The sequence below is a fragment of the Bombus impatiens genome, unplaced genomic scaffold, assembly GCF_000188095.3.
Source record: "Bombus impatiens unplaced genomic scaffold, BIMP_2.2 scf_0474, whole genome shotgun sequence".
NCBI classification, from domain to species: Eukaryota; Metazoa; Arthropoda; class Insecta; order Hymenoptera; family Apidae; genus Bombus; species Bombus impatiens.
Window position 1 is genome coordinate 92,254 of NT_176893.1, and position 15,325 is coordinate 107,578.

Consider the following 15,325-nt stretch of genomic DNA (forward strand, 5'->3'; position numbering starts at 1 on the left):
GAATATACAAGGACCTATTGTATTTAGTTCTACCACAAACGAGATATATTCACTGTGATTTTACGCTACAAGAACTTATTTCATTGTATAGTTCTTGTGACTAGAGCGGTATCTTTACAACAGATTTTTGTTAATCTCAATGTTAATCTCCTGTTAATCTCATCACGCTCGTCTGACTTCACCAACTTTATTAGTTGGATTGAATATAATTCCTATACTCATCGCTGTAAATTGCAGAGGGTGATTCAAAATCCCATAAGATGCAAAGTCTAAGCTGTATACTGTATACTCAGCTGTAATCGAATGCACATATAACTAGAGAGAAAATTTTTTCTTTAAGACAGCCAACTCATTCGAGATTTCGCAGTGTTCGTAATCGTTATCTTCTTGTAAAGAGCGAGAAATTGACGCAACTAATATTATTTCGTAATGAATAAATATAAAATAGATTATTTTAAAACTTGATGAAATGTATTGTATTTAATTCAATATTCCCAGCAATTTTAATATTTCTTAAATATTGTGTTCTTTCTCAAGATCATAGATGATTTTTTGTTTTATATGTATTATATGTATATGAATATTATGTATATTCATATGCATTTGTTTTATTTACTTGCTTTTATGTTTATATTTTTTTTATTATTTTAAAAACTAAATTATGTTCTACACCATATCGTTCCAGATCCTATTTATTGATTTTAGCATTATTATTATATATTTTTTTAATTGTACAAAAACTTTAATAAATGATCAAAGAGGTTTTACTTAATCACTTAATCTTAATCACTTAATCACTTTTAGTGATTCGAGTTTAAGCAATAAAATGAAACAGGATTGTCAGATGACATAATTACGGGTATGTGGTCACGTGGCCAGCGGATACAATTGAGATTTGAGACAGAAAAATATCTCTCTCTCTCTCTCTCTCTGTCAATCCTATCGACACGCACTATTCGTGTCCCTTCGTTAGTATAAGCTCTATATGTATGTATATATGGGTTATACACATAACCTCTATGTGAGATTCACGTCAAATACTAATCCTGCGCTGTAAGCGAAACTATAGTGTTTAAATTATTAATTCATACGTTTCTTACATGTTGTTCCTTTGTTATTGAAGAATTTCTCCCTTATTAACGAATATATCGTATATATTTACAATATTATTAAAAATATATTGTATAATCTTAAAAATTTATCGGTTTCGAGATTCATCAAGATGTTGAAACATATCAATTTTGTACTGACATTTCTTAATTCCGATAAATCACAGAAAAGAAAAATATCAGTTATCAATATATCGGATAGTCTTTCTAGCATTAATGACGAATGAATCAATATTGTCCACCATTTCGTATCTATTCGAAAAACAAATTGGATATGAATGTGGTGAAGAAAATCTGTTCATCCTTTCACGAACACACGCGTCAAACACGCGAATCGAATGGAATTGTAAAGTCGGTCAAATGAGCAGACCGACAGTAAATCTGAGTACAATCGTTGGATGTAACCTGCTGGAAGGCGCAGTGATGCCGTGTTGCATGAAGCGTTTGGAATTGGAGTTAAACGGAGAAAGACCGAATCACGCATTATGGCTGACGAAATCGATGAAAAGTTGCTGGAGCAGGTGAAAAAACAAGGAGAAATTGTACGGAAACTGAAAGCTGCTAAAGCCAACAATTTTCAGGTAGGAGCAATTACTTTTACGTATTACAGACTTGTATATCCTTTTTGTCACGAATTTTTTAATGTAACTGTACAGGCGATACCTTCTGGTAACAGTAAATTTCGTCTCCATGTGCTTGAATTGTATTTGAATTTATATTTGAGTTACAATTATAATTGTAATTGTAATAATTGTTTGTGATTAGGGTCTTTTTACAAATGTCTTGTCCACGAATTTTTCGTTTTTTGACTTGTTCTCATGAATAAATTTACCAGCATCTTATGACAAAACATCTTCGATCTTTCGTTTGCATCTAACCTCTGACAGAGACCGTAGTATATCATTTTCCATTCTTCAGGATTCAACGACTTCGAACTTAGAAGCGCATTTAGAAAATATTAACCACGATTTCGCGGATGTCAGTTATGTGTGTGGATGGGTTCCTACTATGAAAGACACAATATTCTTTGATTTCTGCGTAACCTTCGTTAATGATCGGCTCTTCAAATGGCCACATTTGAAAAGATGGTTCACAAACATTCAAAATTTCGATCGAATTGAACGTAACACGTTTCCCGATCCGGAAGGATCAATTACTCCTCTGATGAGAAAGGTTGATCACATAAGCAACCTTCGCCTTTCCGACCGAAACATAATTGATCGAAAGGTGAGGTGGTTGTTCTCTGGCAAACAAAATCGCTATAAATTATATATAGGCATGTTTATAAAAATTTGCACGCATCGGTTAACGTCTCCCTATGAAATTTCTCTTCTTGGGAAACTGTATTAATTGTACATGTTTATATCAGCTATATTACATAAACCATATAATTTATAGCATTTGCTTGCTAGTCTACTTATATGGTACTATTTGTTCTTTCGGCTAGTTTAATAATCAACATTGAGGCAGACTTTTCTCTTTGATTCTGGTTCTTTTAAATGACTGGATCGTTTGTGATGTTGTGTTTGATGTGGACCAATGCCTTACTACCTGCACGAAAATATTACCATGCATCGATGCTTTTGAGGCTAAAGGTACGCAAATTATATAGGCAGTTTTCTGTGATGAACAACGATAAAAAGAAAGATTGTATTAAATATATCCCATCTTTAAAGTTAATTTGAGATCTTCATGTTAAACAAGCATCAATTAATTTTTAATTTTGTGTAGATTGCAGAGGAAGTTACTAAATTATTGGAATTAAAAGCTCAACTAGGAGAAAAAAATGGCGAGGCACCTTCCAAGCTTCTTCTGAAAACACCTAAAGGTACAAGGGATTATGGTCCTGAACAGATGGCACTACGACTTACAGTATTGGATAAAATAATTGCAGTGTTTAAAAAGCATGGTGCAGAAACAATAGATACTCCTATATTTGAACGGAAAGTATGCAAAAATTGTCCATTATGATTTGAGTAACCAGATTTTCTGTTCCATATTTTAAGTAAAAATTATTTCCAATTTAGGAAGTTTTGACAGGAAAATATGGAGAAGATTCAAAGTTGATCTATGACTTGAAGGATCAAGGCGGAGAAATTTTGTCCCTTAGATATGACTTAACTGTACCCTTTGCTAGATATCTGGCTATGGGAAAAATCTCTTCCATAAAAAGGTATCATATAGCAAAAGTTTATCGAAGGGACAATCCATCTACGACAAGGGGTAGATATAGAGAGTTCTACCAATGCGTAAGTCCAATAACATATATTAAGAATAATGCTGTTGATGGACCTATGATTGATATTTGATCTTCTCCATATCAAAGGATTTCGACATAGCCGGGCAGTATGATCCTATGATACCAGATGCAGAATGCATACGCATTATTTCCGAGGCGTTACAATCTCTGGATGTAGGACCTTATACAATTAGATTGAACCACAGATTGCTATTGGATGGTATATTTGCTGCTTGTGGTGTTCCAAGTAATAAATTTCGTGCTGTGTGTTCTGCTATTGATAAACTAGATAAAAATTCGTGGTCAGAAGTCAAAAAAGAAATAATTGAAGAGAAAGGTTTGGATGAATCCAGTACTGACAAAATTGGCATTTACGTGTCGCGATTCGGTGGAATAGAATTAATTTCTGAGCTAAGAAAAGACAGCGAATTAATGAAATACGAATCGGCGACGAAAGGCCTTGAATCTATGGAATTATTATACAAGTACTGCAATATATTGCAAGTGACAGACAAAGTAACTTTTGATCTTAGCCTTGCTAGAGGACTTGACTATTATACAGGCGTAATCTTCGAAGCGATATTGATTGGTAAATTCTTAAAGAGTTTCGCAACGTTTTAAAACAATTTGTATTAATAGAATTCAAAAACTTGAAGAGTTCTTTCATCTGGAGTTATTTTATTTTCTTTTGCAGGTGACGACGTTGGCGTTGGTAGCGTCGCAGGTGGTGGTCGTTATGACAATTTGGTTGGAATGTTTGATAGCAAACACAAATCGATTCCCTGTGTTGGCTTGTCGTTGGGCGTCGAACGAATTTTCAATGTCCTAGAGACAAAGTTGAATAAGGAAGGTGTGAAAACGCGAACCACCGAAGTTGAGGTGTTTGTAGCGACTGCACAAAAGAATTTGCATGAAGAACGAATGAAACTTTTGTCAATTCTTTGGGATGCTGGGGTGAAAGCCGAACAGTCTTACAAAAGAAACGTAAAATTGCTTGCGCAATTACAATATTGCGAAGAAAGTGGAATACCGTTGGCTATAATAATCGGTGAAGGAGAATTGGCTAGGGGAGAAGTTACATTGAGAGATGTTGTGTCGCGTACAGAAATTTCGATCCCCCGAGCACATTTAATTGAAGAGATAAGAAAAAGGTTGTAGAAATATACAATACATTACTCGAACATCGAACATCGTTAATTTATACAGTCTAATAGTATCATACCAAACAGTGACTGTTCAATTCTTTGTCAAGTGTCACTTTTTGCCGATACATTGCACGGTAACTTGCTTGAAACTCGGCACTTGAGGAAAGAAGAAAACTGCGTTCCTGTGTAAACTAAATTATACATAATTTATTGTATCGAATGATTGAATAAAAATACATGGGTATCAAAAATGCTAGATCTTCGAAATAATTTTTCGCGAAATAATCATCTCTTTTAGAAATCGTGATAACTCGACGTCCAGTTTCGTTTTTGTAACGGTCATTTGTAGCAGTGAAAGAAAGCAATAGAAAAGAGTAGGAAATAAAACTAGTAAATAAGTATAACAGTAAAAGTAGGGATACTTAAAGAAACTTAATATATTGATATCGATGATATAACGAGAAAAGAACGTTCGATCTCTCTTTTTCTTTGCAATAATCTCTCTCCTCCAATTTAAATTTCAATCTTTTGTTTCCTTAAAATTGATCATAACAGAAAGCGACAGCTTTTGGGAAACAATTATAAAGTTTCTGTACAATGACTAAAGACTAAAAGTTTCTGTACAATGTATATACATATAAATTCTTCGTTCCTTGTTTATCGTCATACCGTCGTTTGGTCTTTCATTTATCGTCTGAGATTTGCTGTACTTCGATACAGTCCGAAGGACAGTCCGACTGTAAAATGAGTGCAGATATATGTAAGTTTGACGTTCAGCAAATACCGCATGTCACGATTTATTAATAGGCAAGTGCGATCCATGCTTTTCGACTTTCAACTCTGAAAGTGAATCAAGCGAATTATTTAGAGAAACGTCAGCTGTAAAAGGATTACGAACGATATTCGTAATGGGGTTCTCTATTTTCACTTCCACTAATGATTCCTGTAATTCCTGTAATGTATCAATATCGGTAAATGAATTATAATTGAGAGTAGAGTCATTAGTAGTAGAAGAATCGTTCGAGGATACCTGTTTCTCTGTGCTGGATGGAGCGAATTTTTCTTCGTTGTATATATCTAACGGGGGACAAGGAGTATGTTCGTTCAAATGATTGATATTCTCGGTCGAGGCTATACTTGAAGTGGGTTGAGTATGTGGTTCAAAAATTCGCACGTTCTTTTCTTCGAGTCGAACAGGATTCGTTAAAGCACTTTCTTGCGAAAACGACGAATATCGTTCAGCTGAAGTACAAACCGAAGACGCAAACTGATCTGAATTTTTAATGGATTTTGCGAATCCGTCATTTTTCAAATCTTCTCTCTCGGATTTATTCGGAGATATATTTTTACGATATTCTTTTGCATCATAATTATGTTTCTTGCCATTACTGGACGATAGATCAAAAGGCTCGGCTCTTTCTTTGAGATCTTCAGCGTGAACGTCGCTCAAACTGAAGGCTCTGGCTCGACGTCGAAGATTCATTTGACTGATTTGTCGTTGTAACATCCCAGCCTTCCAACGAGGTACAGCTTTGAGCGCAGGAACGAGAGCGGCGGGATTATTATCTATTAAACATCCGTTCGGATTTTGAGTAGGTCGTAGCGAGAAACGCCGATCGTTTAAAAATGATTTTATTGGCGTTGAAAGTCCCGGTGCTCTCTCTGTTGAAATAAGAGGTTCTTTGAGTGATTCAAACAAAGACGTTGATCTACTTTCGTATGGCATTTGCTGTGAATCCTAAAAAAAAGTGAAAGTAGGTAAGTGCAAATAGCATGAAACGCATTGTCACGTGAAAGGACGGAATAGGATAAAAGGCGACGAAATTGAGGATTCCTTTCGTTTTCGAAGGCAAAAAATGTTTTAATCGATTCTTGGTGGATCACCGAACTCACCGATAAGAATGGTGTATCGTTCTTCGGAGGCGTTGGAGGACTAATGGGTGTCGCCACTGGTCTTAAAGAAAATCTTCTCGATTTTGTAGTAGTAGGTGCAACGAATATCAAACTACCTCTTCTCGACTCTCGTCGGTTTTGAGGCCAAGGGAGCTTGTTTTCGTTCGAGTTTGCATTAAACTCTTGCGTAATCGTATTTTGATTACTTTGAGTTGTCGATGTAGGCGGAGAAGGGGAAAATAACGTGAACAAACTGGGAAGTTTCGGCGGTGTCAAGGAAGCGGTGCCCATTTTTCTTCGAGGTTGATTACGTTGAATCTGATCCGTGTTCGTAGCTGAGATCCAACTGTCATTCGTAACGACGCTCGCATGAAGAGCAGTGAGGGCTCTCAAAAAATCGGCTAAACTGGTTTCCTCGAGCAAATTATTAGTAGTTTCTGTATTAAGATTGCTACCTGCACCAGTATGAGTGTAATAATGTCTCCGTAGATTTGAAGTGGTCGAGTCTCGTCTATCATCGATCGCTACCGATCCCAATGGGAATGATTGTCCGGTCTCTCTGTTAATCTCGTGATCTAACTCCGAGTTCTTTTTTTCTGAACTCATTGAGAAACGACCTTTCCAAGGAGCAGACGAACCCAGTGCTTTGGAAACAGATCTTGTTAATGCAAAGTTACGAAGTTTAGAAAATTTTCTTTCTTTAATGCCATGTTCTTTGCCAGATGATTCGCTTATTCGCAATTTCATCAATTCATGAATTTTTTTAGCTGCCGTCGGACCGGACCAGGTTCGTTCCGTGTTTCGATCTTCTTTCTTCGTCTCGTGTAGTCTGATCTCACTAGCCGCTCTTGAACGAGGATTAGCAAAGCGATATGCTGGTATTTTTTCATGGCCGATAGTCCAGAGTCCAGGTCCAGTACTGGACGTGTAAGTTGGCTCTTCCTCCGAATATAATTTACTGTTATTTTCTTCGAGCCTGTTACCACGATATCCGATATCTTGGCTAATGAAAGTTGTCTGATTCGAATCATCAGCTCCAGTATCCTCTGTAGCTGGTGGTATGTAACCAAGAATATTAACCAATCTTGCCAACAATTCTGCTGGCTGAACCATCGCATGAGTTGCGAATGTTGCCGTTTTGTCGATTCTTTGAAGATCAGTCTCAGAAACGACGCGAGTTATTTGATCTTCCTATGGAGCAATGAAAAACATGTGTTAACAGTGATTGTTGTATTACTCAAATGTTATCGACCGGGCACGTATTCAGAAAAAGAGATAGCATTTAGATAATAGAGAGAGGTCCAGATAGAACCATCGTATAAAGTTATTAGAGCTCAAAATTTATAAAGTGCTTATTATAGAGTTTGTGATCGTATTTATCATTCACTTTTTGTCATATTAGGTTTTCTTCTAACCTTTTGCATATTATAGACAACTTTTTTGGCGTTATATTTTCAAAAATGGTGCATCGCAAATTTTTTACCGAAGAAGGAATTTTTGATGAATTTTATGCAAATGCTTTGTTTGATTGTTCGAGTAACAATACTAGTGATTCGGAAAATGGTTGTTCTCTATATATTATAATAATTCTATGTATTAAAATAATATATTATAATAATTCTAATTCAAACGTGAATATTAGATCAACAAAAAACCTTAGAGTTAGTGATCGGTTGTGACACTGAAAGTGAAAATGATACGCACGGTGTTCAAAAATGCACCTTTGCTTCTACAGAAGAATGGATTGAAGGCAACATTTCATGAAAAATAGCAAACGCCGGTCAAAAGGCATTTTTTGCATAAATTCTTCGATCAACAATATGTTAATCTCGATCAAATTACAAGACCATAGCTTTTGGTGGTGATCATGCTCGTATTCGAGAAAATCGCTTACCGTCGGTACCACTTCGCTGTTGGCGCGACGTCGAGGTCTGTTACACAACTTATCTTTCTCTTTTGAACCATAGAGCAAATCTCGAAGATCAGGAAAGCTATTGCTACGTGGAAATTTCGAAGGTGGAATCTCATAATTACATTCATCGATATATACTCTCTGAAATGTATTAAAATATATGAATAAAGTTTTTGAATGCATAATAACATATTAGAGAAATATCGATTCATTATATAAATAAGCATATAAGCGGGAAAGATCGAAGTACAGAATCAGAGATGCGATTTCGTTTACCCTGACTTTAGATAGCTGTAACTCGTTGAAAACACGACGCAGGTAGTTTATCTCCTTGTTGAATTCGTTCCAGATTTTACTTTGTGTATGCTTCAAATTGATCGCTAGTTTATGCTCGATTCTAGTAATCTTCTTACTGCGCATACCTCGTGCGATAAACGTCATAATCATGACAGTGTATCCCAATCCAAACGAAATCCAACAGATCAGGAAAGTCTTGTATAACATAAAGAAAAATCCGCTACCCTTGCTATTGTCCTGTCCTATCGAATATGAATATGAATACGAATACGATGCAAGATCATCGACAATTTTTTCATTACAATTTTCATTACAATTCATTCAAAAAAATTAGTTTCGATCTATTTATCTTATTATAGGGACGTAGAATCCGTGCAGGCACACGTGAAAAAGATTTCGTCAAGTGAATGAGAACGTTGTGCATAGATATATTCTGATCGATGTCTCAGTTTTAGTACAAGCGTATTTCAGTTCACTCAACTTATTGTACAAGTTACTTTTCATGCTAAAAATAGAATCGGCGAAAAAACGTGACAAAATGTTTTCTAACCTGCAACGTAATCTCCGAAACCAATGGTTGTCAATGTAACAAAAGCGTAGTAAACAGCTTCGTCGTAACTCCAACCCTCGTAATGGGAGAAGACAAATGCCGGGAAAAAGATGAACATGATGAAGCCTGGCATCAAATGAGCGAATATCTGTGCAGCCAACCCAACTTTTCCCGTTTCGAACGTTGTTAATTTTCTGGTATAATAGTCATTATGGTCACTCTTGTACGATTTGTACTTCTTATGAGCTTTGACGAATACGTGCCCAAAAAATTCTCCTAATTGTGTTAACAAAATTCCATTCATAGGTATGCCTATCAGACCGTAAAATATCATCAGAATGCGGCCAAGCATGTTCGTCGGAGCCAAATTCCCGTAACCTATATTGCGTATATTTAATAGATGATTAGCCAAACAATATTTGGAATTTTAGTATGATGTCGATAATATTCAAGTTTTTAAATGAAACTCAAACGTTCGCGAACTATACGATATGTTGTTTTGAAAAATTAGTATTTCAGTCCAAATCTTTTACAAATCGATACCGATTCACGATCGCGTAAATATACATTCGTATGTAAGTACATGTATCTTCACTCGCTTTTTCCCTGATCTTTATTGTGCATAAACGTGTAAAAATGTATATATATCGTGTATATTACACGAGTACGTACCTATCGTGCTGACGACGGTGTAAGCAAAATAGAAACTGTTATAAAAATCCCATTTAAGGGGGTCCGTCTCGTTGTCGGTATAATTATAAACCGACTTTCCACAGTACCGTGTCAATTTTCCAAGAATTTCATCGTGATCGTGACTAAGATTAGGCACATAATGTGCGTGAAGTAAAGCTGAAAAACAATGAGCATCAGAGTCTGAATACTAATATCTAATATACTCGTACATAATCTAAATATCTGTAATGTGCTTAAAAATTGGAAAAAATAAAATGAATTTATCATAGGAGAGAGAGAGAGAGAGCGAGAGAGAGAGAGAGAGAGAGAGAGAGAGAGAGAGAGAGAGAGGAATCACAATCCGAATTTAATGATACACGCGTCGTGATTGTGATATAATCAACCAAAATTTAAACTTCACTCGCTCTCCTACACTCTTTAAAATTCGCATGATACCCCATTTAAACTACCTGTTCTCGGACGAACGTTATCTTATCGTTTCACTTTATTCGTTTATCATTTATGTTCTCTACTTGCTTCGAATTAGTTAAGGAACTTTATATGCGTGCGTGTACCGGGAAAGAAGTCACATCAATACAATTCGACAAAGAACACATCGGATAACAAATTTCATACCGTAAAGGTAAAGATCTTCTTCAATTCGTCAGAGTCAATTCAAATGTATTATCAGATTTCTTTACAATTTTTTGATCTCAATTAGATAAGATGCATTTTTGATAATATCATAAAATTAGTTTCGATTAAAAATGTTAATTGATTGTTATTATTGTCTCTGCAACGTATGACAAATTATGTGAAAGTAAAAGCTGCTCGCTCATCGTATATACTGTAATTATCTTCTAATCGACCAAAACTATTAATTTTAATGGTTAATGTCACGATAATGCTAGTTACAAAGTTAATGAAAATTCCAGAAAAAAGTGTATGTTTTGCACAATTGTACATACGTTGTACTTCTAATCACTATGATAGGATAGTAGTTGAAACGTTTTTATTCATGAACATTTACGGTCGGTTTGTGAAGGAAACCGATGAATTTGCTGAACAATTTTCTGAGGAGTGGCTGATCCGAATGATTTCGCATGCTATCGATTTCGTAACTCAGTATTGAAGTAACTGATCCAACGAATTTATCTTTTATCACAATTGCTCATTGTTGTTCAACTGAAGCAGAAAAGAGAGAGAGAGAGAGAGAAAGAGAAAGAAATAAAGAGAGAGAGAGAGAGACTACGACGAATCTTTTTTAAAACTTTAATAAATGTTGATCGGTAATGAAAAAGGTACAATAGATTTTTATGTGCTCATATTATTGGCCGACGATAACTTGCATTGATTTTTTAACTGCCGAATAGCGAATTCATATAAATTATTATATATGAACATTAAATGGCAAGGAACAATTTTATAGGTTGTATTGTTAAGATTTCGAATCATCTATATACTAGTTTGTTCTTTAATTACACGACCGACTGTGCTCACCGTTAATTTCGATGCGTTCACGTTTGGCTTCTTCGACGCGTTCGATTTCTAGGCGACTCTCGATATGGTAGAAAATGGAAGCACCTAGCAACAAGTAAGTCAAAAACAGCATCAACAGGACCAACCATTGTTTCTTCGACATTCTTTAATTGAACGTCTGAAATGAGATGACAATGAAGTGTCAGCAACTACTGCCAAAATCTATAATAAAATAACAATGTCAAATTTCATTGAGTTTCATTGATTCGTCCTTTGCTTTTTAAACTTTTTCTCTGTTGTTTGATACCTGTAAAACTACGACGCTAGTCTACGAAAAGCAATTCTTGATGACAGTACATCCAATAATCCACGATGAAACGGCCGATTCGCAAATTGTCGCGATTCTTACTACCACTGCACTAAAAACAGATTATTGGACAGTCGGGCAGATTACGACATTATCGCGTGATAACTCTTTAGACTCTGACTTTGCGACCTTCGAAAGTCACCTTCTTTTCCCTCGATGTCAACTCCATTAGATATCCGATACGATTCTAAGTGTCATCAACTAAACGTTTTATCAATAATACGATTGTTTTTCATTTCCGTTTTAAGCTTCTTCTCTTTTTTTCACATAATATAAACTCTATCGAATATCCTAGAAAAAGAATGTTAAACTTAAGAATGTACAACTTTCGTGATTAGATATTGTCAAAAAGCATTGTAATAACATAAGAAATCATAAGAGACTTACCTTAGAAATTTTCCTTAATACAAAACATTGAAATATATTTACGGTTCACTTAAATTTGACGACCCTTTTTGTACGACGATTCTTCTTACAATTAGTACAAAGACACGAAACCGATCAACTAAATGACGACAGACGAATGTACTAACTGCAACGAATGAACGTAAGAAAGACTCTTGTTGTAGTATAAGAGATTTTTTCTAATACATAACAAAGATTTGAACGACAATGAAAGAAGAATATGAACGATTTTCAATTCTTACCGGTTGCAAGAACGACGATTCTAATGAGACAAAAGATCTGAAACAAAGTAACTTAATTGTGTTGGAAGTGATAATTATTAAATCGAATATTTTCTTGAATGTAGGTAACACATTATTGGAGAACACTGATCGTTTCGATGGCTGCAGTTGAACTTAGGGACGTTTGCCGCGTGACTACAATTTTCGCAGTTGTCGCGCAGTTGACGACAAAAATGTTCCCTTGATGCTTTTTACGTAACTTGCACGATGTATGTACTTTGTAAAACGCAATATTTCCTGCTAGTTGAAAGATCGAAGGAAAAGATCGATCGAATGCATGATTTATCGCTTAGAGAATGCGTCTCAGTCAGTTATTTACTTTTTTTTTCCATATCTACGCTTATGATTATTCACTGGCAACCAACCACGGTGTAACACCTTCTTCAGTTGTAAAAAGAAAAACGAATGGAAATGAAATCAAAGGAACGGATATTAAAAGAACGTTGTCAAATTATCCAATTGTTACAAAATTTGAGAAATCGATGTCAAACGTCACATATTCAATTTTTTTTATACATGTAAATTTCACCGAGACTGTATAGGTATACAGGAATGCAGTAGCTTATCTTTATTACACATAGAGATTGAGACGACACTAAGGCAGATACCGAATAAAAGTGGATTAAACATCAGTAGTAGCAACAAGAACAAAACATTATTGATAATAAGCTATCGAAAGTTAAATAATATAGTTAAGTGCGATAACGTTTCGATCGAGATTCATATCAATCGAAACGTGATAATCTATTTCAATTCCGAATAAAACGAAAGTACGTACCTTGATGGTTGTGAAATAGAATATGGTGTACAACAGTTGCGATCTGGAGAGTACAAACACGTTTCAATACTGATAACTGCCACGTTAAAACGTCTCCCGATATATCCTCGTTCATCCCTTGCCTTTTCCTCGTGGTTTACATTTCCAATTAACTCTTTGTTTTTGAAATTTCCACTGATGCTATTACTATATCCTCCCCGCTTCAAGCCACGAATTTTTTTAACATGACATAAAAACCGATGGTATGAGATACCTTAATTTTCGTATTATCACGAATATCCTCGATTGCGTACCATTGTTCGTTATTTGTCACAAAAAGTTTACCGAAAAAGTTTGCAATTTTGAAAAATAGCAGGAAATTAAAAAATTTGTAATAACATTAGTGTTATCAGCTTTTCTCCCTCCCTTATTCTTCTGTATCATTTAAATTTTATCACAGCTTAAAGATTATATACATACCTATCACAATTCTATCTTTCTCATGATCCATATTTCTTTTCCAACTTTACAATTTTTGCGAGTTGCTATCTATTATTTTGTCTCATATTGTCGACAGACAAGATAGAAATTAATAGAAATTAGATTTTGCTTTATCTAAATACTATTTGTCGATCGGAACACTTTACATTTATATAAGAGAAATAAGTTATTACCGTTGCTTGCGATTAACGCGTATTGAATGACTTATAGAATGGCAAAATCGCGTTTTTAATAAGTCACCGATATTCGTAAGTTTTAGCCGTTATAACGCATCTTAGTCACACAAGAACTACGCGTAACACGATCATAAAATCTTTTTTCATGAAAGGATAAAAGACAAAAACTGGTCACTTTGATGACCAGTCACGTGCTCAGACTACTTTAAGAAATAACTCTACGCGACCCTTGCTCAAAAGTATGTCATAATAATGCTAAGCGTTGAGGTCAACAACTTTATGTAGAAAGAGAAAAGAATTAAATTTGAAAAATCAGTAAAACACTGTATCAGTAAAAAACATCTTTTTATCTTATCGCAAAATTTCGATCGATTATCGATTTAAAACTAAATTTATTTAAGAAAACCTACAGCGAAACTACTCGAAATACATGCATTGAAAGAATTTAAAGAAAGGAATAAAATGGTTAAATAAATGAGCGAGATAAAAAGTGGAGCAAACGCGGCGGGAATAGAGATATGGACAGAAAGAAGAGAGATAGGTGGATAAACAGATACATAGATAGATAGATAGAGAGAGAGAGAGAGAGAGAGAGAGAGAGAGAAAGAACTGGAAGAAAAAGCAGATTTAACTATTACCACTCGCAATATCGCGTTGGAAAAATTATATCCGACTCAATGCTCACGCGTAACTGATACAAAAATGATCTCTCTTTGAATAATTCAAACTTCGTACTTAGACACGTTAATATAGTTATTTGGTTAGTAAACTCGTGCTAATAACAATTGATGTTGTCTGTACACGGTCAACGAGTATAATCGTTTACAGATAATTTACACATCATGTTCTCTCCTATTCAATGAAATATCCGATCGAGTTCTCATTCACTTTTACCACAAATTTTCTGTGTTTTTTTATGATTCACTAAGTATTATATAGTGGAAGGATATCATAGGATTCTAAGGGATAATATTTTATCAAAAGTATGTCGTTCAAAAGAATGTGTACCATCAAAAGTTCTTGTTTTAATCGTATTTTGTATCTCGAAATTAGATATATGTATGTGTCATTATAAACTCATAATATATCTATAATTCTATATGCTTGTTTTTCACAATATATATAGGGTGGTTGGTAACTGGTGGTACAAGCGAAAGGGGGGTGATTCTACGCGAAAAAAGAAGTCGAAAATATAGAATAAAAAGTTTTCGTTTAAGGCTTTGTTTTCGAGAAAACCGACTTTGAATTTTCGCTCGTACGCGTGCACTTTATCACGTCTCATTATAACGGATCTCACTGTAGATCGTTGTCTCGATGGAAAAATTAAAAAAAAAAAAATTTTTATTCTACATTTTCGACTTCTTTTTTCGCGTAGAATCACCCCCCTTTCGCTTGTACCACCAGTTACCAACCACCCTATATTACCCTGTATATATTACGCGCCTTAAAAATGCGAAACAAGAAATAAATGTACACCTGCTTACGGGTTTTACTCGATGTAAATGTATAACATCAAAACAAATTAAAAAATCTCATAATACG

General features: G+C 34.9%; 2 protein-coding genes across 17 annotated transcripts; one reads left to right on the forward strand and one right to left on the reverse strand.

Annotated features, from left to right (window-relative positions):
* Nucleotides 1–939: 939 nt before the first annotated feature.
* Nucleotides 940–4,652, forward strand: LOC100747172 (histidine--tRNA ligase, cytoplasmic). 7 transcript variants are annotated; one of them, XM_012387435.3, is made up of 7 exons: nucleotides 940–1,053; nucleotides 1,321–1,690; nucleotides 2,028–2,336; nucleotides 2,841–3,056; nucleotides 3,137–3,358; nucleotides 3,436–3,937; nucleotides 4,043–4,652. In XM_012387435.3, exons 2-7 carry the CDS (start codon nucleotides 1,595–1,597, stop codon nucleotides 4,504–4,506), a joined length of 1,809 nt encoding a protein of 602 aa, XP_012242858.1. In that variant the 5' UTR covers nucleotides 940–1,053; nucleotides 1,321–1,594; the 3' UTR covers nucleotides 4,507–4,652. The 7 variants fall into 7 exon arrangements, with proteins under 7 accessions (XP_012242858.1, XP_003490785.1, XP_033177490.1 ...); XM_003490737.4 differs by lacking the exon at nucleotides 940–1,053 and having other exon boundaries at nucleotides 1,238–1,690; XM_012387437.3 differs by lacking the exons at nucleotides 940–1,053; nucleotides 2,028–2,336 and adding an exon at nucleotides 2,557–2,704 and having other exon boundaries at nucleotides 1,549–1,690.
* Nucleotides 4,624–14,006, reverse strand: LOC100747371 (open rectifier potassium channel protein 1). Of its 10 annotated transcripts, none has more exons than XM_024368672.2 (12): nucleotides 13,128–14,006; nucleotides 12,311–12,347; nucleotides 12,051–12,195; nucleotides 11,604–11,954; nucleotides 11,318–11,518; nucleotides 9,818–9,994; nucleotides 9,146–9,523; nucleotides 8,575–8,837; nucleotides 8,281–8,439; nucleotides 6,387–7,577; nucleotides 5,524–6,231; nucleotides 4,624–5,445 (listed from the first exon to the last, which is right to left on the reverse strand). In XM_024368672.2, exons 5-12 carry the CDS (start codon nucleotides 11,457–11,459, stop codon nucleotides 5,284–5,286), a joined length of 3,180 nt encoding a protein of 1,059 aa, XP_024224440.1. In that variant the 5' UTR covers nucleotides 11,460–11,518; nucleotides 11,604–11,954; nucleotides 12,051–12,195; nucleotides 12,311–12,347; nucleotides 13,128–14,006; the 3' UTR covers nucleotides 4,624–5,283. The 10 variants fall into 10 exon arrangements, with proteins under 10 accessions (XP_024224440.1, XP_012242852.1, XP_012242851.1 ...); XM_012387429.3 differs by lacking the exon at nucleotides 13,128–14,006 and having other exon boundaries at nucleotides 11,604–11,715; nucleotides 11,806–11,954; nucleotides 12,311–13,098; XM_012387428.3 differs by lacking the exon at nucleotides 13,128–14,006 and having other exon boundaries at nucleotides 11,604–11,710; nucleotides 11,793–11,954; nucleotides 12,311–13,098.
* Between the last annotated feature and the right edge of the window lie 1,319 nt (nucleotides 14,007–15,325).